The following is a 23,765-nucleotide window of genomic DNA, read 5'->3' as shown; positions in this document are numbered from 1 at the left end:
ACTTATCTTCTGACCTCTGTGTAGCACAAAATAACATATTATTTGTATCAAATCAAAATTACTCTCATTTGTACTTTTACATGTCGCTATACACAGTAATTCCTATATATAATAATCGTTGCACACTCGCTATCACTGTAATCATATACACAATAATCAATATCAAAGTAATCGCTATACGTACTAATCGCTATACATAGGTCACAATAATCACTATACATAGTAATCACTATCACAGTAATCACTGTACATAATAATACCTATCACAATAAATCATTACGTAATCGCTATATGTTACATATAAACAGATTCAGATATCCTTCAAATTTGGATATTTATCAGATTTGATAGCAAAATCAGAATCGAATTATACTCGAATAGTTTTAGCTTATCAAATGCAACTGAACAATCAAATTTGGTCGGATATAGGATCAAAAATATGATTCACTGAGTGGCAGTTGTGCCAGAGAATGATGTTAAGGCACTTTATGCATTTGAGAAAGGAGGTGAGACGGCCTTTGTATTTGCATTGAAAACTGGATTTAGCAACTACCACCTCATAAAATGGTAGATGCCAAATCCAGAAATGGACTGCTGCCACTTTGTCAAATGCATAAACTCCCTCCAACTACCAGTTCCCATATGGAGACTTATTTCACATTCTTAAGATCGAAATATCATCAAGAGGGCATTTATTGCATCCCCACCCAAGGGAAGCCACTTCTTGAAGGGACGCATGAGAAAAAGTTCTTTCCCATGGGGGGAAGGTGTGAACCAGTGTTGTCGATATTGGCCTGAATGTCGATGCACCAGAAAATACTGACCTGAATTGGCTATTTTTTAATAAAATGTAAAAAATAGATTAAAATTAATTTTTTATATTATTTTAATGGCTTTAACATGTGTCACGTTCTGATTGACACAATATTTTTTAATTATTTTTTGGCCAATTCAGAATAATTCACTTGAGAATGGATATTGGAGGATTCACCTGAATCATTGGGCCAAACGATACAAGTCCGATTCCGATACAGACAACAGTGGTGTGAACCCATTTTGACAGGAAAGATGCTTGTTTGCCTTTATTATGTAAACACCACCACATGTTTTCCATGGAGATGTTTGTTTCACCTCCCTTAGTAAAAGTTCTCTTTCCTACAAAAGAGTGTCTCTTTCATCCCCCCCCCCGAAAAGAAAGCAATATCCATGCTTGAACAAAGAAGAGAGTGCGAATAGGCCAAGGGATTAAGCATTCTATTATTTCATCACAATTCCAGCAATGAACATTGCATACACAAATATGATCATGGAAAATATTTAGGTGTATGCATGGCTGATCAGACCGACAAAAGGAGAAGGAAAAAAAAAACACCCAATATAACCCAAAAAAGGCAAAAAACTCACATCAGCAAAATCATATCAAAACACGAACCATTCTGCTATGTTCTTCTAGTCTTCAATCAAAGACAAACTGGAAAGGGTTTTCCTACAAACAAAACAGAGAATTCTTTTGACGAAGACTGCACAGAGCAAGAAATGTAAGGCCACACAACTTGCTTCCAAAACCAAATCAACCATCAATTGCAGTTACGATCCCGTTACTGCTGCACTAATCTCCACACACGAATGCATGCATCTTCACCAGAGCTTACAACAGTGCAATCATCATTGAAAACTAATCCATAAACACCTCCCAAGTGAGCACCCTTTATGGTTATACGACTTGAAGCTGGCTTATCAACTTCATATATAATTATGCTTGTGTCTAGAGATCCCGTAGCAACCATTGTGCTATCAGGAGACCAAGCCACACAATTTATACGAGCAGTATGGTACAACATGTTCTTAAGCTTAACCTGCAGAAGATAGTCAACTGGTTAGTGAGACAAATGTTCAGGAAGTTAAAAATCAAACCTTGGTAATTAACATTACATTTCTAAAAAGGATTAATGCGGAAGGGAAAGGAAGAAAGAGAGATGGACTATGCAAATGGGAACCAAAAAGTTAGAAGTATGAACAACTTAAATATAGTGACAAAATCTATCAAAAATAAAGAAAAAAAAAACATGGATGAAGCATGACAGCCTTCCACTACTTTAATGTGTGTAAAAAGAATTTAGGAAACAAAAAGAAAATTAAAAAACCATATAGGATTTACATTGTGCCTGATAAATTGAACCATGGCATTTTGCTATGTCACATGGGTGCGGGTGCGGGTGCGACACGGGTGCGGCGCAATTTCAAAAATTTTGGACACGGGGACTCGGCTATATATATATATAATTCTAGTAAACAATTAAAATTAAGTAGCCAAAACTATGACCTTAATTTTTTCGAAAGTTTCAATTTGGCATTCCCATTTCTTTATGGTAGTTCTTAAGCTAGCTTTTCTAATACTTATGAAACTAGTATTTTTTTAAACTGGAAAAGCATTTATTTAGCTATCTCAAATGGTTGGGTTACCTTTTATCGTGTTTTATATATATTTTTACATAAGTTGTGACTTGTGAAACAGTCACACAGACTGTGCACACAGTCTGTGCAATGCAGTCTGTGACTGTGCAGACTGTGCACAGTCACACAGACTGTGTGCAATGACTGTGCAGTTGCAGTTGCACAGTTTGTGACTGTGCAACTGCATGCATTGCACAGTCTGGTTATATATTAAAAAAAAAGATATATAAAAATTGTTTTTTTTTGTTTTTTGTCTTAAAAATGGACATTTTTGGACTCGGTCAAAGTTGACCGAGTCCAAAATGTGGACGGACGCGGCCTGGACTCGTTGACCGAGTCTGACTCGGCGTTGACCGAGTCCGGGCCGAGTCCGAAGCCGCACCCGTGTCGGGGCGTGTCGACTCGGGTGCGGCACCTCCCTAGCCGAGTCCGTGTGACATAGGCATTTTGTAGTCTAGGAAAACAAGGGTAATTATAATACCGCACACAAGGCCATAAATGCTTAAGAATTTTCAAGCTTTTTGGATCTAGAATGCCATTGACATACAATAGAATGAATGTCTACTACATTTTTCATAACAGGGATATTGCGCCAAATCAATTCATTCTAGGTCTTGATTGCTTTGTCACCTTCTCATGAAAATCCAGAACATGCAATTAATAGCAAAGTACACCATTATTATCAAAACTGGTATTTGTCTTATGCACCACAATTTGCTTTGTAATCCCATTGTTGCTTAAAGCTAAACTTATGGTCCCCAATAGTAATATTCCTGCTTATTGCTGATCTCCAATCTTTACTGGGCTCCTCCTTTTCCCAGTTCCTTCAACTTGCTTCATGTCAAATTTTTTGTGTTCTGTAATTTCGGACAGCTTGTAACATGCCCATTCTATCCCTGACAATGCTCATCTTTCTGTTTAATTAACTCTTAAGGACAAGATGTAAGGATACGTGGCATTTCTTCAATATGTGTTTTTATTTTTGCTTTACGTAACATGCATTAGTATTGTATCATTGTCATCAATGGCTCGGGTAATTGATTTGTAGTACCAGTTGGAGTCACACTATCTCAACCGGGCCATATTCAGGCAAACCTAGCTTGACTAATAAAAAAGAATTAACTCAATCCTAGTGAGGATTAATCTATTATGAGAGATCATCCCATGTGATTAATGACTTGGGACATCAACCTGTTGTAGTTGGAATATTCATTTTCTCTTTCCTATTTCATTGAGTCAAATTGAAATGACAAAAATTGACACAGAATTAGAGCAACCATGACGAAGTGATCTATTAATCTCATCTTCATGCTTTTTCCTCTAATCTTCTAACCTCTTTCTTCTCTATGGATTTAATATTTTTCAGAAGATTTCTTTGTTTTGAATGTTAAATTTTAAAACACTTACTGGAATCATAGGCAGATCTGATTGTTAGCTTTGAACAAATCTGGAATCTAACTTGTTTTTTGGTCCCATAGGCTTGGGTGAAGGGGATAAATGGATTGGTACGTGGAAATGGTAGCTCTATCTCAGCTGGTGGTGTGGTTGGCTGGAACCAAATAATCAAATCTTCAAGGGAGTACGACCTTGCAAAGGGGGGTGATTGAATTGGTAATTAAGTTTATGGTTCAAATCAAGCTTGCAAAGGGGTCAAGCTGAGGTTCCAGACTGACTTATGGTCCAGGGATGTAACTCTTGCTGAAAGATATCCACCATTTTTTCACATAAACAGAGATAACAGCATACATGTAAGTGAATGTTGGAAAGGAAGAGCTAGTTAGTTCACTGAATTCAGAAGGAATTTCACGGAGCAAGAGGTAGAAGATTGGTTTTGGTTATGGCTATTGGATTTTTAGGCCCATGGAAAATTTCTGACAGCGAGAATTCCTTATATGGAAATGTGACGGATGTGTTATGTTCTCTATAGCTTCATTTAGCCATGCTTTTGGCTGTAAAGATGTAGACCACTTTCCAAATGACACCGTCCAGGGTTTCCATCCCTCTCCTACAGCCAAGATATTTGTGTGGCTCTTAGCACTTGATAAGGTTAATAACCAGTGCAAATTGAAAGACAAAAGTTTCCAGCTTGCAAGTACTTGCTACTTCTGTTTCGATGAGAACGAAACAATTGAGCATTTGTTTTGGTTTTATCCAGCATTTCAGTGGTTGTTCAAACAAGCTTTGGATTGTGCCAATAAAATGGCCAGATGGGGATTTAGCTTGGATTGGTCGGAATAGGACTGGTGATTAAGAATCTTAATTTGATCTATTCTGTAAGCTTGTTGAAAGATTTCTTATCCCCTGGCTTAAATTATTTCTCTTAGACAAAAAAAAAAGGATTTACATGGTTTGCAAAGTGTTATAATGTGCATCTCCCTCGCATACTGTCTGTAGACTCTGTACATACACCAATTCTTGTTTTCTTTTTGTTATGTGTGTGTGCTTGTGTTCAAGGATTGATACACACACACACACACACACACACACACACACACACACACACACATATATATATATATATATATATATATATATATATATATATATATATATATATATATATATATATATAGAGAGAGAGAGAGAGAGAGAGAGAGAGAGAGATGGTACCTCTCGAGTGACATGGTCCCATACAACATCTTCTCGATTGAGATCACCAGAAATAAACATAGAGGCATCTGGGGAGAAACGAATGACGTTAATAGCACCACGATGCTTCTCAAGGACTGACTCTTCAGTGAGAGTGTCCCCATTGACAGAATAGACGTGGAGTTTCCCATCTTGGCCACCAACAATGGCCTCACTTCCATCAGGTGAAATTGCAGATGCCGTCACAGCAAACCCAAGATTCAGAGTTGACAACACTTTGGATCCACGAAGCATGATTACTCCTGAATCAGTTGAAAGCAATGCCAGCTCGGGCTTATCAAGTGCAATATTTAAGTCCTTTGGTTGTGCACCAATATCAATTTGTTCTTCATCACCACACTGATCAGCATGCAGTGGAATTCTCCTTACCTGTAAAATTTTGGGAAAAGGATCATCTCTTGTAGCAAAAGCAAGTTGAACATATTGTACATAGCTACAGTTGTTGTACAGTCAGCAAAATATAAGCCCCACAGCAGGATATCATCAATTGGAATTTGGCAGGTAGATTAAGAAATTGTTCCTTATTAAAGGAATATGCTATTCATCAGACTTGGTGAGCAATACTACCGTGTATTGAACTTTTATAATTGGCTGGAAAGCTTTCCAGACAAGAATATATGGACTATCCCTGATATTTACTATCCGAACATCAAAGAAGAGGACCAAATATTTGGAGAACACCTGATAAAATCATCAAATTGGACTAGGACAATATAACTTAAAAACGAGGAGAAAATCTCCAACCGAATAGCCTTTGGAAATCTTTCACATGTTATTGCCATTAGACATACTAGCGAGCACAGACATGCTCCCAGTCTATGTCACAGGGACTCACCAAAGAGGCCTCTGCACCCACGTCGACGCGACGCGGGTGTGGCACCCAATTCGGTCAACCCGCACCCAAGGTTATCATTGTCCAAAATGGACTTGGTTAACTTTGTCCATTAAAAAAAGGGACAGGGCTCGATAATGGGTAAGGGTACCTCGAGCACCCCCCTCCCCCCCCCCAATGAAAAAAATAAAGGGGTACCTCGAGAAGGGGTAAAGAGGGATGGGGCTTGAGAATGGGGTACCACGAGAAAGGGTAAAGGGGTGGTGTTAAAATATATATATATATATATACCCTCCCGCACCCCCACACCCAAGTTCTTTTAAAGTGCCGCATCGCCGCCCCCGCATCTGCACCCGTACCTATGTGACATAGCTCCCAGTTTATCCAATACATATATGCACATGTATGAATACAAATTGTAGTTAGTTGCCTGTTTATATAGAGCGTGAGAGAGGTTGACTATACCATGCACGTGCGAAAATCAAATTCCACTTGTACAACTTACATAATGAATAACAAATAGTGTCAACTGTCACATACAAATCAATTCCTTATGCTGTGAACATTGGATCAAGAGAATTTCTGCTCATGACATTTTATATGTCAAAATTACAACTGGCACGGTAACAATGTCAGAACAAAACAATATCCATAGTGCTATGATTAGGCCAATGAAGCACTGCTCGTCATATTATATCATTACATGGCAAGGTGTACCTTTCAAAAGGTATATGTGTAATTAGGTTAACCTAAAGTTAGACATAACATACAAGAGAGTTGACTACGACATCACCCACCATATGAGGCACTTTACAGCCCTGTGGTACCTCCTGTTATCTCTTCTCTATTCTTCGTCTTCACCACATGAACATAAAGTTGAATTACTTGCTTAAAAGATGTAGTACTGCTCATTTCAAGCATGGGCGTGAACAAATCTCAATTCATTTTTTATTTCTTCTCAAGGAGTATTGAAAATGATATTACTTGCATATTTTTGTCAAACTATTTCAATGGAATATTATATAGAATTTCAAAGGCTATTTAAGTTTCTAATTCAAGAATTTGACATCAAGAAATTGGTCTCATTTACGTACCTCTTAGAGATTGAAGTTACAAGAACAACAAAGAGTATATTTATCTTTTAGAGAGAATATGTTGGAAGATACTGTTATTAGTCAGTTTGGAGCCTTGTGAATTAACTAACATATCTGTTATCCGATTAGCCTGATTAATCAATTCATGCACAATGAAATGATACTGAGATGGGCCATGAATATTCAAAAAATTGAAGGCTACTCATCAAAAAGGAATCTTCTATGCCAATTCCTTTGAAGTACAAAATAGATGACCTGCATGTATGTGCATAAAAGAACCGCCTCTGGTTTTATTTTCTTTGAGAGTGAATTCCGTACCATTGAATAGAAAAGAGACAAATGATCATAAGCTTAAATGTTGAAGCCAAATTATAAAGCCATGTCTTTTGGGCCATTTGAAAAGAATTCATATAAAAGCAATATTACAAAAGGCAGAGATTCAGGTGAAACTTCTAGGAAGCTTTATGGTGATAAATAATATCTATGAAAAGAAGCAACCATATATTGGTGACTTGCCACTTTAATAAGAAAGAGTTGCATTCAAGATGTTTAGCACTTCAAATTTTCTGAACAGAATTGCAAATTCTCCAAGAGAGTTCAAGGCTTGACTTCATAAATCAATTCGATAGATATCTTTGCAACACCTCAAGATGGAGCATTGTTGCCTATCTCAATTAGGGGTGGCAATCGGATCGGGTTGGCAGGTCGACCCAGCGGGTTGGCTGGTCAGCATACCTCAACCCGACCCGTTTATTAAACGGGTCGGCTGTGGCAAACACGAACCCGACCCGTTTATTAAACGGGTAACCCGACATGACCCGCCAACCCGTTTATAAACGGGTTGGGTCGGGTAAACGGATTGGCAGGTTAGCAGGTTGACCCGCCCGCCTAACCCGTTTATTAAACGGGTCAGCTGGGTTGGCATACCCCTAACACGAACCCAACCCGTTTAATAAACGGGTTAGGCGTGAAAAGATACTGTCATTTAGTATAAAGTCTGGATCTCAGGATCCAGACCCAATTCCTTTCATTTTAAACACATGCTCATTAATGTTTCATTAATGATATGCTATAATTTTATCATAACATGTAATGGGTATTTTCGTACCCTAGCTATTGTATCTGTGTGTATTTAATCAGAGAAGCAAAAATGAATACCCTGATTAGGGATTTTTGCTGCAGCCTCGTTCTCTCTCCCCATGCTGTGTTGTTGCTTGTAGATGAAGAAAGGAACCCATGATTTCTATCATGGTATCAGAGCAGCAGGTTCAATATTGAAGATCGGTTCCTTCTATGACTGATTTGTCTCCTTCTAAGGTACCTGTTTTCTCAATTTTTCTATCGATTTCTCTTGTATTTAAATCTGCAGTCCTGACTGAAATCTCTTCTTCGTACTCTCCTTTTTCTTTTTGCTCTTTTGAAATACATCATTAATCTGCTTATTGTCTTCTTCAAGTACCTCCTTTTGATTCCCCTTTTTTATTTAAGCCAACGTGTTTCTCTTATTTCCAAAATCCAAAACTGAAATTTGGTCACGTTGGCATATTTCCTCCTTCTTTCATTCCCTGTTGTTCTTCTGTCATATCTACTACTTCTTTCACATCGCTGCACGTGATCTTACCCATCCATAAGCAAAATAATCAAGCAAGATCAATTTTTTTGATCTATGTGTGATTACAAGAGTTGAAAAGGATCACTCCAAACTCATTTGCATATTGACGTCAGATCAGATTGTGATCTGCACGCCCATATCTATCTTGATTAAAATAATTTCATCTTCGAATTCATTTTCATCTCTGTTTTGCCTGTTTTCTCATTATTCTAAAAGGAAAACACATTATTTTCAAAATAACGTACCTATTACTGATTGAATTTTATTCAGAACAGATTCTTTACTGTGCAGTCCTGTTTTTTTGCCTCGTGTTCATCAGTTAAAAAAAAAAAACTAGTCTGGTCTTTAGACTTCTCTGATATTAAAATTTATGTTCTGAATTATACTAGAATTCAATTGTGGTTGGGTCTTTGTCGTAAGGCCATTTCTTATTTTTTATTCCTTCTCTTGGTTGGATCTTATTCCTTCTTGTTTTTGGCTTCAAAAGAATATGGACTCATTCCCTCATTCTCAGTCTGGTCTTTCCTCAAACTTTCTCAGCCAACTCGTGTCTGAGAAACTGAACAATTCCAATTTCCTAACTTGGAAGCAACAAATCATACCATTCATAAGAAGTCAGGACCTTTCTGGACATCTGGATGGTTCTGTTCCTGTTCCTCCAGAATTCATACCACAAGAAGAAAAGAATGGTGAGAAAGATCTTTCTATTACCTATGTTAGAAATCCTGAGTATGTATCCTGGATGAAGTGAGATTAGGCGTTGGTTGCCTATATCACTTCTACATTGTCACAAGAAGTGCTTGTGGCAATTCCAGATGACTGCTCTGTTAAAATGTAAAACTGTGCAAATGTTTCATATTTACTGACAAAAATGATAAACTTTCTCCTCGTGTGATTCCCTGTGCCTTTTTAGGATATGCTGAAAACCAGAAAGGTTATAGATGTTTTGACTTCAAAAATAATAAACTATATGTGTCTAGAAATGTTTCCTTTCTTGAAAAGGAGAGCTTCTTTGATTTTAGAAAATTAAAAGACGTCACTGAGTACTCCTTTTTGCTAGATCTAATATCAACATCTGATGAATATGACCTTGATTGTAACTTTGATGATGATCAAAGAATTATTGATCTTAATGTTGAAAATGAAGAAGTTCATAGAGATACTAGTATTCAATATTCAAGGCGACAAGAGTCTAATCCTCCATGTGCACTTGAAAAATATTCTAACATTCCAACTAGACAATCATCCCGAATCTCGAGGCCTCCAGGAAAGTTTATATCAGTGGCGGAGCCAGGGGTGGGCATGGGTGGGCGGCCGCCCACCCTAAAATTTGAAACCGAGTCGACTCATGACTCGGAAAACCGAGTCGAATTGGGACTCGTGAAACCGAGTCGACCGAGACCCGGGCTCTCGATGAGTCTAGAGCCTGCCAAAAGAGGCGAGGGGTAAAACCCTAGCCAGTTTTCTAAAGCTCTGCCCCTCCGTTCCAGCGTTCCCCTTCAGTCACAGGCAAGACGGCAACCCCATTCGCCGGCAACCCTTGTGCTCTGCAGTGCCGCCGGCCTCCCTTCGGTGAACCCGCGGTGGCGGTGCCCCCCTCCGAGCTTCTCCCTCTCGGCTGCAATCTCCAGCGATGCGAGGCACCGGTGTCGCAGTCAGTCGGACCTTTGCCAATCTCCGGCAACCATCGCTAGCAGTTTGAAGAAGACCCTCTTATCTCCTAAATTTGAGGGTGGGTTTTGTTCATGTTCAGTGGCTCTGGTGATACAGTATCCAGTTATCCATTCTACAGGAGCAATACAGGCCAATCCTTCAATTTGGTTCTTGATCCTTTCTTTTTGGGGCGCAACTGAACGTGGGTCTAGTTTCTTTCCTCCTTTTTGGGCGCAACCTCATTGGAAGAGTCAATCTTGCTATCCTTTCTTGGTCATCGTGCGTGCATAGGACTCTCTATTTGTGCCTGCTGCTAAAACAAGGTATGGATGTCTATCAATGTAACGAAGGCAACGGATAGCGTATCTTTATCTACCAGATAGTTGGTGAGTGAATTGCTTGTTCTCGATTGTCTAGGATTCTTGTAGTGAGTAACTGTGGCCATTGACAGATTTTAATAATTGGGCGTCTGTATTTTTTTTCTAACAGGCATTTTTATACTCTTTTTGCTTGAATTCTTCATATGGTGCATGTTGGTCATCATCGGTGTCATAAAAAATGTATTCATTTTTTAGCTTAAAGCTTTTTCGGGGTTCTACGGCCAATCTTGGTGGTCAGAGGCAGAGCTGGAGGGGGCGGGGGCAGGAATGGGCTGTAGCCCAGTCCTGCCTCTCGAAACAGTTAAATTTTTTTTTTTTAAAAGCCTAGTCCTAGCCCAGCTCAGCCCTGACTGCAGCAAATAGTTTGATTTGTCCATATAAAATAGATTTTTATTAATAATTGTAGCCATTTTTTATTTTATCTCAAATTTTTTTTTTTCGAGGGCGCTGCCCCCGAGCCCCCGACTATCACGCCATTTTTTTTTTTGCTACACCCCTGTTTGCCCATCCCCCACGTCAATCCTAGCTACGCCACTGGTTTGTATCATACGAGTCTTTCTCACCCACATATAGGGCAGTTATTGCATTAATTCACTCATATGAAGAACCATCCACATATTTTCAAGCAAAAAATGATATCAAATGGATAGAAGCCATGAAAGCTGAATTAGATGCACTTGAAAAGGCTTCTACATGGAATATTCAAGATCTTCCTTCAGGGAAGAAAACTATAGGATGTCGATGGGTTTATAAAATTAAAACCAAGAGTGATGGTACTCTTGAAAGATATAAAGCCCGTTTAGTAGCCAAAGGTTATGCCCAAGAATATGGGATTGATTATGAAGAAACCTTTGCTCCGATGGCTCGTATGACTATTGTCCGAACCTTAATTGCCTTAGCTTCTATAAAAAATGGTCTATTTTTCAAATGGATGTCAAAAATGTTTTTTTAAATGGAAAGCTAGTTGAAGAAGTATACATGGAACCCCCTCCTGGTCTAAGTATTCCTAAGGGTAAAGTCCTTCGCTTAGAAAAAACTCTTTACGGACTTAAACAAGCACCAAAAGCTTGGTATGATAGGTTTAGTCGTGTTATGATTGATATTGGTTTTCAATTCTGTTTAACTGACACTGCTTTGTTTATTAAGAATTCTGATGCAGGGATCATTGTGCTTCTTCTCTATGTGGATGATATGATCATCACCGGAAGCGATAAACAGGGAGTTGAAACAATCAAAACACTTCTTAAATCTCATTTTGAAATGACTGATTTGGGCTTGTTGAGATACTTTTTAGGCATTGAAGTTGCTTATTCTCCTAGAGGATATTTATTATCTTAGACTAAATTTGCTTTTGATATTGTTTTCAGGTCTGGTATTACTGATGATAAGAAAGTTGACACTCCAGAAGTTGTTAATGTTAAAATGAAGATTGATGATGGAGAACTTCTTGCAGACCCTACTCCTTATAGACAGCTTGTCGGGGCACTTTCCTATCTATCCATTACCAGACCAGATATAGCACATGTTGTTCATACAGCAAGTCAATTTCAACATGCTCCTACTTCTGTTCATATGGGAGCAGTCATGCGTATTATCATATACATCAAGTCCTCTCTTTCACAAGGACTTTTCTTATCTTCCTCCTCTTCTCTTGATTTAATTGCATATACTGATGCTGAGTGGGGAGGTGATCCCAATAACAGACACTCAACCACTGGCTTTTGTGTCTTTTTAGGGGAATCATTGATCTCGTGGAGGTGTAAAAAGCAGCAGAAGGTATCTCTCTCATCCACCGAAGCTGAATACAGAGCCATGGCAACCACGACCATGGAAGTAGTTTGGCTCCGACGACTGCTTGCTGACATGGGAGCTGAAGCAACAAAGGCTTCACAAATGTGTTGTGACAACAAAAGTGCGATCTACATTGCCAGTAACAGAACATTCCACGAACGCACCAAACACATCGAAATGGATTGTCACTATGTCAGAGAGGAATATCTACACGGGATAATTGATCTGTCATATGTCACTTCAGAATATCAGTTAGCAGACTTCTTTACAAAGCCTCTCGCTGCTCCCCGATTTCACTTTCTCTTAGACAAACTTTCGCTCATTGTACCGTAAGTTTGAGGGGGAGTGTTAAAATGTAAAACTGTACACATATGTATATATAATAATATTATATTATTATTATATATATATATAAATACATTTTTCATTTCTTTCTTTTCTGTATTTTTTTTCCTTTATTTTTATTTTTTGTCTTTATGTCATCTAGTTCAGTTTGAACAAGAATGACTGTTGCTAGTCAAGTCCTGTCCAGACTTGACTAGCAATAGAGTTGTTGGACTGACACATTCCAACAACTCTTAATAGAGCTGTTGGACTGACACATTCCAACAGCTCTAAATAGAGCTGTTGGACTGTGTCCAACAGCTCTATTGAGTCCTCTTTCAGCTGTGTATATAAAGGGGTGCAGCCCCTCTTGTATTTCATTCCAATGCTTCTTAAGCAATTGGTTTTTCATATCAATAAATAATACATTTTTGTTTTTATTTTGTTTCCGGTTATACCCTTTTTAAGGGTTATGCTTTAGTGTCATTCTTGACACTTGCCCTTGTTAATCTAAGCTCGTGTTTCGAAGATCCCCATTTCATTTCATGCTCAACAATGCAATTATGGCATCGACTGGTTCAGACATATTCTCAAGTTTCTCAGGCCAGAGTATTATTTTTAAAGAAAGAGTTTCAAATGCTAAGAAAGGACTCCATGACTATTATGGAGTATTTGAACAAAATGAAGACTATTACAGATCAATTGGCCATTGTGGGATGCCCTGTTAGTGACAAAGATATGGTGCGACAAACTTTGAGTAGGCTGGGGTCGGACTATCATATGATGGTTACTTCCTTATTGTGTTTGCCAGATTTACCTACATTTGAAGATCTTCGTGTCAAGCTTTTACAGTATGAGATGACGTTGAAAGGATTTTCTGAAGATACTCATGCTCATGTTGGAGCACACAATGTTCTTGCCACAGGAGTTGCCTATGGGCGAGGACGTGGTAGGTATGATTTTCGAGACAAATGGGGTCAAGAAAGAAATGGACAAGGAAGTCGTGGAATACTACCTACACCCAATGTTCCTCCCAATGGGCAAAGGCAAAGGACAATACCTACCTGCTTTCTCTGCAACAAAAAGGGACACATAAAGGCAAATTGCTGGTTTAACCCGCAAAATAGAGGAAAGCAATTGGAGACAAGAAAGGGAACAGATACATTGAAAAATAGTGGAGAAGTCAAAGAGTTACTATTATTTGCCTTGGCTGAATTGAATATCAAACAGAATAATCAAGGTACTTGGTATGTTGATTCGGGTGCAGCCACTCATGTCACTGGTGATGCTGGTAAGCTCCTAAATCTTGTTTCTTATGTTGGTAGAAATAGTATAGTCACTGGAGATGGGTCTCACCACCATATTTCGCACATTGAAAATTTTGTAATCCCCATGTCCAACTATTCTCTTGCACTTTCAAATGTCATTCATGCTCCTAATATCAAGAAAAATATTGTTTCTGTCTCTAAACTTGTAGATGGCATTAATACTTCAGTTGAGTTTACTCCTTTTTCTGTTTGTGTTAAGGACCTTCAAACGAGAGAAACATTCACTGAAGGAAAACGTCAAGGAAATATGTACGTGTTCCAAAAGAATCCTTCCTCTCGTGTTCAACCTGTTGATTCCATCTTGAAGCTCACATCATCATCTTCAGTTTCTACTGAGAGTGTTTTTAATCTTTCTGAATGTATTGAGTCGAATCTTTGGCATGGTCGTCTGGGTCATTGTAGTAGTCGCTTTATTGATAAGCTTGTTTCAAGTAGTCTTATTCCCAAGTCAAGTCTAGACTTAAGTGTCGATAATAAAAAGTGTTCTAGTTGTCTTCAGTGTAAGAGTCATGTTCTTCCTTTTCATTCCATTAATAAAAGAGCTTCAAGACCATTTGAAATTATATGTTCTGATGTTTGGGGCCCGGCTCCAGTTCCTTCCATGTATGGCACTAGATATTATCTCATATTTGTTGACAGTTATTCTCGATATACATGGATCTTCTTTATGAAAAGTAAATCTAAAACCTTCAAGTTATTTCAGAATTTTCATTCTTTTGTTCAAAACCAATTCTCTCAGAATATTATTTGTTTCCAATGTGATGGAGGGGGTGAATTCTCTTCAAATGACTTCATAAATTTCCTCCAAACAAATGGAATAAGTAGATATGTGTCTTGCCCTCACACACCTCAACAGAATGGGATTACTCAACGGAAGCATTGTCATATTGTCAAGAGTGCAATGAGCATGATGCATGATAGTAACCTTCCAGTTACCTTCTGGGCAGAGGCTTTTCACACAACTGTCTATGTCATAAATTGATTGCCTATGAACATCTTAGAGAACAAATCACCCTATTTCTCTTTGCATGGTGTGCATCCAAATTATCACGATTTGCGTGTATTCGGGTGTATGTTATGTTCATGTTGACAGTTCAATGCGGCACAAGTTTCAGGATAAGGCCTTAAAGTGCAGATTTGTGGGGTATGCTGATGATTACAAAGGCTACAAATGCTATGATCCCGTGAGCAAGCGCATAAAAATATCCAGAAATGTTGTGTTTGATGAATCAAATTTTGGTCATAATGCTAGCACTCCTCCTGAAATTGAAGTTTATCACCCTTGGTTGAACTCAGATCTCTTTTCTAGTATTGATAATGTATGTTCTTCTTAATGTAATCAAAGAGACTAGGGAAACGTATCTACTGTTGCGCAAAGAACTCAAGAAAGTGTAACGTCTGAATCACTATTGGCCCCCGAAAGGTATAAAGGCATTGGTTACTCTCGACATGAGAAGGAGATACCTCCCAGCTTTAATCAGGAGCATAATTCTCCTTATGTTTCCACTCAATCACTTGCTCACAGAAGGTCTACCCGACCTCGGCATCCTATTGATAGGTGGGTCAGTTATGAGAACTTCACGATGGATTTTCAACTTTTCTTAACCTCTTTGGGCAAGGACAATCAACCGACAACATTTTATCAAGCAATAAATTCTAAGAGATGAATTGAAGCTATGAACAACAAAATGGCGGCTCTTCATGAGTCTGGCACTTGGGATATTGTTCCCAGACCACATAATCGGAATGTGGTTGGGTCAAAATGGGTCTATAAGATAAAGTATAAGCTAGATGGTGCTATCGAGCGATATAAGGCAAGGCTGGTTGCCAAAGGATTCACACAGAAGCAAGGACAAGACTATGATGAGACCTTTATTCTAGTTGTGAAAATGGGAACTATCCGCATCATAGTATCATTGGCTGTTGAGCACCAGTGGACTCTCAACCAATTGGATGTGAAGAATGTGTTTCTACATGGAACTCCGAAGGAAGAAGTATACATGGAGCAGCCCACTGGGTATGCAAAAGGGAACTCTAAAGAATACGTGTGCAGGTTAAAGATAGCTATATATGGTCTAAAGCAGGCATCTCGATCTTGGTTTGACAGTTTTGCTCTTGAAGTAGAAAAATATGGGTTTAGTCGGTCTCTTCTTGACCATTCTCTTTTCATATTTAAATGCAAAGATATAATTACCCTATTATTGATATATGTTGATGACATTATCATTACAGGTAACTCTAATGAACATATTGAACAGGTTAAAGAACTTTTGAATCATAAATTCAAGATGAAGGATCTTGGTAAACTGCGATACTTTCTTGGAGTAGAAGTTGACAGGACTCCTTAAGGCATGACGCTTACTCAGCATAAGTATACCATTGATGTTCTTAGCAAGGCAGGTATGACAGATTGTAAGCCCCTCAGCACACCCAATGTACTTCATCAGAAACTCAGTGGCTAAGATGGAGATTTGTACGAGGATCCTACAGGATATCACAGGATAGTAGGAATGCTTCAATATCTTACCTTCACTCGGCCTGACATTGTCTATTCTGTCAATCAGGTATCTCAGTTCATGCATGAACCACATATTGGGCATATGAAAACCGTTAAACGCATTCTTCGATATTTGAAGGGTACTATTGGAGATGGTCTTCTGTACAGAAAGAGTATGCCTGGTCATCACATGCATGAACTCCTTACTTACACAGATGTAGATTGGGCAAGAGATCCAGATGAACGTAGGTCTGTCTCAGGATACTGCGTTTTCATTGGGCTAAATCTTGTCTCCTGGAGCAGTAGAAAACAAAAAGCCATAGCCAGGTCGAGCACAGAAGATGAATATAGATCAATGTCAGCTACTACAGCCGAAGTAACATGGATCAGACACCTGTTGACAGAAGAGAATCGATTTCTAAAAGTATTCTCTTGTGTGACAATCAAAGTGCTATCAACATGTCATTCAATCCTATCTACCACAGTCGTGCCAAACATATTGAAATTGATCAACATTTTGTAAGACAAAAGGTTGAAGAGAAGGAAATTGAACCAGAATACGTGCGGACTGCTGATCAAGTTGTTGACTTGTTTACAAAAGGACTTATCAAGGACAGATTTTGGATGTTCATGGTCCAAAACCATGTACAACTGGAGGGGGGGTGAAAAGATACTGTCATTTAGTATAAGGTCTGGAACTCAGAATCCAGACCCAATTCCTTTCATTTTAAACACATGCTCATTAATGTTTCATTAATGGCATGCTGTAATTTTATCATAACATGTAATGGGTATTTTCATACCCTAGCTATTGTATTTGTGTGTATTTAATCAGAGAATCAAAAATGAATACCCTGATTAGGGATTTTTGCTGCAGCCACGTTCTCTCTCCCCATGTTGTGTTGTTGCTTGTAGATGAAGAAAGGAACCCATGATTTCTATCAAGGCGGGTCGACCCGTTTATTAAACGGGTTAGTTTAAGCCCAACCTGAACCCGCCTAAAAGGCGGGTTGGCGGGTCGGGTTGGGAGGTCGTGTCAGGTTTTGCCACCCCTAATCTCAATATTTGTCATATTTTATGACAAAATCTTTGCAGTTTGTAGTTCTACTTTTAAAGGCAGTGACATTTTTTATTGATAAAAATATAATTTACAATCAAGCTCCTTTACCACCGGAGAAAATTATTAACACTATCACAGTTCACTATACATGGAGTTCACAAAACTATACTAGTCATCAATAACTTCACTTTTCATATTCTTTATATATTTTATATTTTTCACTCCATTGTTCTCTAAAATGCCAAAATTACTTCTGTAATATCACATAAGGGCATTTTGTGAAGCACATTCTTGTACCATTTCTATATTGAGGGATCTAACATTTCTCCATCAACGCAAGATTTCATTTTCTTGTTATTCAATTGCAATGAACATCTAGTCAGTCTTTTCCCTCAAGACATGTTTTATTTAGAACACAAGATCTTGTTGGCTTACTATGCCTGACTCAACATTGAGTAGTAATTTTAGCTAGTGTGTAAATTGCCTACCCCATCAAGGTGCAAGATTGAATTGAAATATATTCATTTCAGTGATCATATTGGATAATAGAAAGACACATCATCATGTTCTCCAGCCAAGTTGCAATCATAAGTCATCAAGAAAATCAGCTTCAAAAAGATGGTGCAAGCACACAAACCACAAGATATAAAAATAAAGGCAACTACTACATGTACATGAAGAAATGGTGCTACCTTGTTATCAAAGGCAAATGTGGTGAGCTCTCCTTCCACCACTGCAAAACATTTAATTTGAGAGTTCTCCCTTCTCTGTAACCTTCCTGCACATCCAACTCCTTGCATCCATCGGACAATCACCCCATCATAACTGCTAGATAGAATAATATTCTGGCTGCCTTCAGAGGTGACTGCCAAACCAGTGACGCTCTTCATGTGCCCAGAAAATGATACTGGCATCTTTTCTAGGTCATTGGCTGAATATATACTAATAGTGCCACCAAGGGAAACAGTGACAAGATGATTATTCTGCCACAGGCAACCAACTAGCATTCCATCCAGTCCAGAATCAGATGAAGTAAGTGTCTTCTTCACCTTACCGTTTCCATTTTCATCAATCTCCCACACTTTTGCAGTTTTATCTGCAGACACTGTTAGCACCTGAAACAGCAAGATAAGCTTTCGCAGTAAGATATCAGAGTTGGCTACTAGAGAAATAAATATATAAAACAAAGAATGAATAGGTATCTTTCTGTTGAGTCACACCAAAAGAAAAAATCATAATCAGCAAGTGCATTCTCTTTGAAGACCTAAAAATAAGAAAAAACAATGTATCAAATATTGCATTAACACTTTCCTTTAATCCACCTGTAAAATTGCAACAGGCAATTCAGTCAAAACCAGAAATCCAGCAGTAGCCGATGTGATTCGAAGCTAACAAGGAAAATGAAGGGCTTTTCACCATCTCTATTTCTCATAGTGACATAATCACTTCAACAGATTAAGTTTGCAAACTAAAGGCTATTAAGATACAGCATACAATGCAAACTACTTGTCTTAGATGTTCAAATGATATAACCCAAATATTGTTAAGATATATATATATACATATATATATACTTGTATATATATTATATACTTTAAAGTTAAGTCAACTGTGGTTGACTTAGACTAGTTGTTGGACTGCTGGTCCAACGGCTAGAAATCTAGCCATTGGACTAGGTCCAACAGCTAGTCAAACTAATGTGGACTCCCTTTTTCTCTCCTTTAATCTCTTTTCTTCCTCCATTTCTCTATAAATATGGGTGCCTTTGTAAGGTAAGAGAGTGATGGGTAGTTTTAAGCTTCTTGTGTGTTTTTGAGTGTATTGTAATGATGATTAAAATGTATTTTTCTTTGTATTTTTAATGTTCTTTATTAATGAAGTTATTCATTCACATTCTATTGTGTTTTATTTTAGTTATTATGTTTTTATCCAAATGCATTGTGTTTTTATTCTTGGAGTTCATTATAGAGTGCATTGAGGTCCATGCCATTTTGTGACATGGTATCAGAGCAAGGCATCATGGTCTTGAAAAAGATTCGTATTAATGAATAGCATGGATTCAAGGATTTTGCATTCCGGTATTTATCTTTAGCTTTTCTACCTTCATATGTATGGTAGGAGTTTTGAAAGGGTTATATTAAAAATGAATGTCTTCTTTTGAAATTAGAATATGTAGAAATTGTTAGAAGTCAAGCACCTTCGACCAGATCTTCATCCACAGCAGAAGAGAAAGGGATTTGCAAGAAGGAGAGGCGGCAATGATTGACAGGATTCTCAATGAGAGGTTGTGCCCTATATTCAATGTTATATATATGATACAAGTTGGATTGGGTCTGTCAACCCAGACCCGATAATACCAACCATGTAAATACAATACAAAAGAATCATTTTGGGTCTAGAACTAGACCTGTACACTACATTCTCAATACCCTCCTTCAAGTTGTGCATGGTTTTGCAACATGGACAACTTGTTCTTCAAGAACCAAAAATGCATATTGGTACGGCCCTTAGTGAACAAATCTGCCACTTGGTCAGCCGTAGGAACATAAGTAGGTGCAACTTCTCTATCTTCAATCTTTTGCCGAATGAAGTATTGATCAATCTCTATATGCTTTGTGCGACTATGGTGAATAGGATTAAAAGCAATTTGTAGGACACCTTGATTATCGCGCAAGAGAGTGGTGGGTAGCATAGATTCTCCAACTTCAGTCAAAAGATGTCTCAGCCATGTGGCCTTTATTGTAGGAGCCACCATAGATCGATACTCAGCTTCAATACTAGATCGTGCAAATGCACGTTGTTTCTTGTTACTCTACGCCATCAAGTTCCCATCAAGAAAAGCACAATATCCAGAAACCGACTGCCTGTCATCTGGAACTCCAGCCCAATCTGCATTTGTGTATACATCCAGTCGATGTTGCTTCCCTTTAGTCTTGGATTGATGATAAACTAGACCATCTCCAAGAGTTCCTTTTAAATATTGAAGGATTCTCTTGACAACATTCATATGCTTTGTTCGTGGGTCATGCATGAATTGTGAAACTTGATTCACTGCATACACAATGTCTGGTCTAGTGAAGGTGAGATATTGGAACATACCCACAAGACTCCGATATTTCTTGGAATCTTCATATGCTTCCCCATCCCGGGATCCGAGTTTATGATTAAGGACACTAGGGGTGGATAGAGGTTTATAATCCTTCATGCCTGCCTTATCCAACAAATCCAAAGTATATTTGTGTTGGGTTAGTGAAGTGTTTCATCCTGTCGATCCACCTCAACCCCTAAGAAATAACGCAAAACCCCCAAATCTTTCATCTTAAACTGTCGACTCAATAAGATCTTGGTAGCTTCTATGTGTTCATCAGAGTTCCCAGTAATAATAATATCATCCACATATATAAGAATTAAGGTGCGTACCTGACAATCTCGAAAAATAAAAAGCGAATGATCAAGATGAGATCGAACCCATGTCTCTGAACTTCAATAGAGAAACTATCAAACCATGAGCGGGAGGCCTGCTTTAGCCCATAGATGGCTCTTCGTAGCTTGCAAACATGCGTGTTGGGGCTATGTTTGGTATAACTAGAGGGTTGCTCCATATACACCTCTTCCTTGAGAGTGCCATGCAAAAAATACATTTTTGACATCAAGTTGACTTAGAGTCCATCCATACTGAACTGACAAGGACAGAACTAATCGAATAGTTTCCATCTTGATCACAGAACTAAATGTTTCGGCATAATCTTGCCCGTATTCTTGAGTGAACCCTTTCGCTACTAGCCTCACCTTATAGCGTTCAATGGATTCATCGAGTTTATACTTGATTTTATAGACCTATTTAGATCCTACAACATTCTTGTTCGATGGTCTAGGAACAATCTCCCAAGTCCCACACTCATGTAAAGCTTTCATTTCCTCATTCATGACCTCAACCCATTTGATTGACATAGATGCTTGTGAGAAACTGATAGGTTCATCATGCTTTTCAATCTGGGAGATGAACAGTTGTAAGTCTGTAGAGAAGTTGTCATAACTTACCCATCTTTCAATAGGATGGTGAATCCTCTCAAGCCTCCTGGGTTGCACAATAGGTCGTTGAACTTTGTCTTTGTTTCACTGCACATAGGTAATCCCTTAAAACTTTGTAACATCTGAAATGACAGGCATAGTAATATCTTGTGTGTTTGTCGACATTTCCTTTTCTGGGTGTACAACTGTACTATTTTGTTCTGCAGATAGTGTATGACATGAGGGTACGTCATGCATCACCATTTGATCAAGCACCTCAGCAACAAGCCATGGCTGATAACTTTTAGCATCCTTACAGTGTCCCTCTGTACTTCCTGAATCATCAGTATGAGTCTCGTCAAACACGACATTCCATGAAACTCTGATGCGACTGGTAGTGGAGTCATAGCAGTGATATCCTCTATATTGATCAACATATCCAACAAACCTACACCTGCATGCCTTTTTCTGAAACTTATCACGTTAAGAACTGTCAATATGAACATAGCATATGCAGCCAAACACTCGCAACTCATTATAGTCAGGATGAACCCCAAATAGTGTAAATAGCGTAAAATAAGGGGATTGATCTGCTAACAATTTCATTGGCAGTCGATTTATGACATAGACAACTGAATGAAAAACTTTCATCCACAAGTTTAAAGGAATGTGAGTGTTATGCAACATACTCAGCGCACTCTCTACAATGTGCCAGTATTTTCTTTCAGCCGCACCATTTTGTTGTGGTGTGTGTGGACAAGATATTCGACGACCTATTCCACTATCTTAGAGAAATTCAGTAAATTCCTTTGATAAGTACTCTCATCCACCGTCACAATGAAAATATTGAATTTTAGTTGAAAATTGATTACAAACTAAAGCACAGAATGAGCAAAAAAGCTTGAAAACTTCAGATTTATATTTGATAAAATAAATACAGGTGTATCTAGAGTAACTATCAATGAAAGTAATGTAATAATGATTGCCCAATAAAGAAGACTGCGGGGCATGTCTCCAGACATCAGAATAGACAATTTCAAAAAGCACAAAATCTCTTTGATTTATTGAATGAAATGGAAGAACATGACTTTTACATAATTGACAACGGAAACAAAGAAGAAAATCAGCCTCGACATTCAAACTAGACTGCGGAACAAGTCCACTAGACACAAGCTTCTCAATAAATGAATGATTACAATGACTAAGACGACGATGCCAAATCTCTGGCTTATTACATTGAGATAGACTAAAACAAACTTTGAATGACACTGGACGAACTGGTTGTGAATTTATTGATGCATCATGAACTAGAAGAGACTCCTTGAAGACATACATGTTTCCCTGTCGTTCTCCTTCAACGAGTGTCTTCTTCGTGAGAAGATCCTTGACACATACAGAAAGAGTAAATTCGACAAAAGAATTAGTATCATCGACAAGTTTAGAAACAGAAACAATGTTTTTAACAATACTAGGAGAATGGTAAACATCAGATAAAGGTAATGAGGAATTGGGGAGTAGAAGGAAAATATTTCCATCATGAGAGATAGGATGAAGAACACCATCTCCGGTTTTAATAAATCTTACCAATATCACATGTCACATGTGCAGCAGCCCGGAGTTAATGTACCAAGTCTCCTACTCAGTTTGCTTGAAGCTCAATTCTGAAAGAGCGAAAATCAAAAGATTCTTCACATTTTTCTTTTCATCTCCTTTACGGTCGTCTCCTGATTGTCCCCTAGTAGAAGGCCCAGCACCATTAAACTTGCCTTTGTTTTGCGGATTATGCCAGCAATTTGCTTTAATGTGCTCCATTTTATTACACTGAAAACATGTCGGGATGTTTATAGGGTTCCCTGGATACAAGTTAGGTGACATGTAGGGTATGGGAAAAAGCCCACGGCCTCCTTGATTACCTCTTCTATGTCCACGCCCGCCTCAAAAGCCCCCACGTCCTCGCCCTAATACTACTCATGTGACAAGTACCTCATGGTTGTTGGAATTCAGGGTCATCTTCTCGCCCCTAATGGTAACTTCATATTGTAGTAGCTTAGTCCGTAGATCTTCAAAACTGGGCAATGAA

General features: G+C 38.3%; 1 protein-coding gene across 1 annotated transcript; it reads right to left on the bottom strand.

Moving 5' to 3' along the window:
- Window positions 1-1,598: 1,598 nt before the first annotated feature.
- On the bottom strand, window positions 1,599-22,221 carry LOC149829664 (actin-interacting protein 1-2-like). The gene is made up of 5 exons (XM_090015227.1): window positions 22,134-22,221; window positions 21,947-22,020; window positions 18,367-18,789; window positions 5,065-5,472; window positions 1,599-1,856 (listed from the first exon to the last, which is right to left on the bottom strand). Exons 1-5 carry the CDS (start codon window positions 22,219-22,221, stop codon window positions 1,599-1,601), a joined length of 1,251 nt encoding a protein of 416 aa, XP_089871353.1.
- Window positions 22,222-23,765: the final 1,544 nt, after the last annotated feature.

Source organism: Nuphar pumila, chromosome 8, assembly GCF_984573655.1.
Source record: "Nuphar pumila chromosome 8, dmNupPumi1.hap1.1, whole genome shotgun sequence".
Lineage (NCBI taxonomy): Eukaryota > Viridiplantae > Streptophyta > Magnoliopsida > Nymphaeales > Nymphaeaceae > Nuphar > Nuphar pumila.
The sequence above is the reverse complement of the archived record's forward strand: the minus strand, read 5'-3'. Positions and strand labels throughout refer to the sequence as shown.

Excerpts from the sequence above, each read along its gene's own strand:
- LOC149829664 (XM_090015227.1), bottom strand. The coding sequence starts at position 22,221 with ATGAGTTGCGAGTGTTTGGCTGCATATGCTATGTTCATATTGACAGTT. Across the intron at positions 5,473-18,366 it reads CATTTGCCTTTGATAACAAG|GTAAGGAGAATTCCACTGCA; the intron begins GTAGCACCATTT and ends AAAATTTTACAG. Across the intron at positions 1,857-5,064 it reads GGGACCATGTCACTCGAGAG|GTTAAGCTTAAGAACATGTT; the intron begins GTACCATCTCTC and ends TATCTTCTGCAG.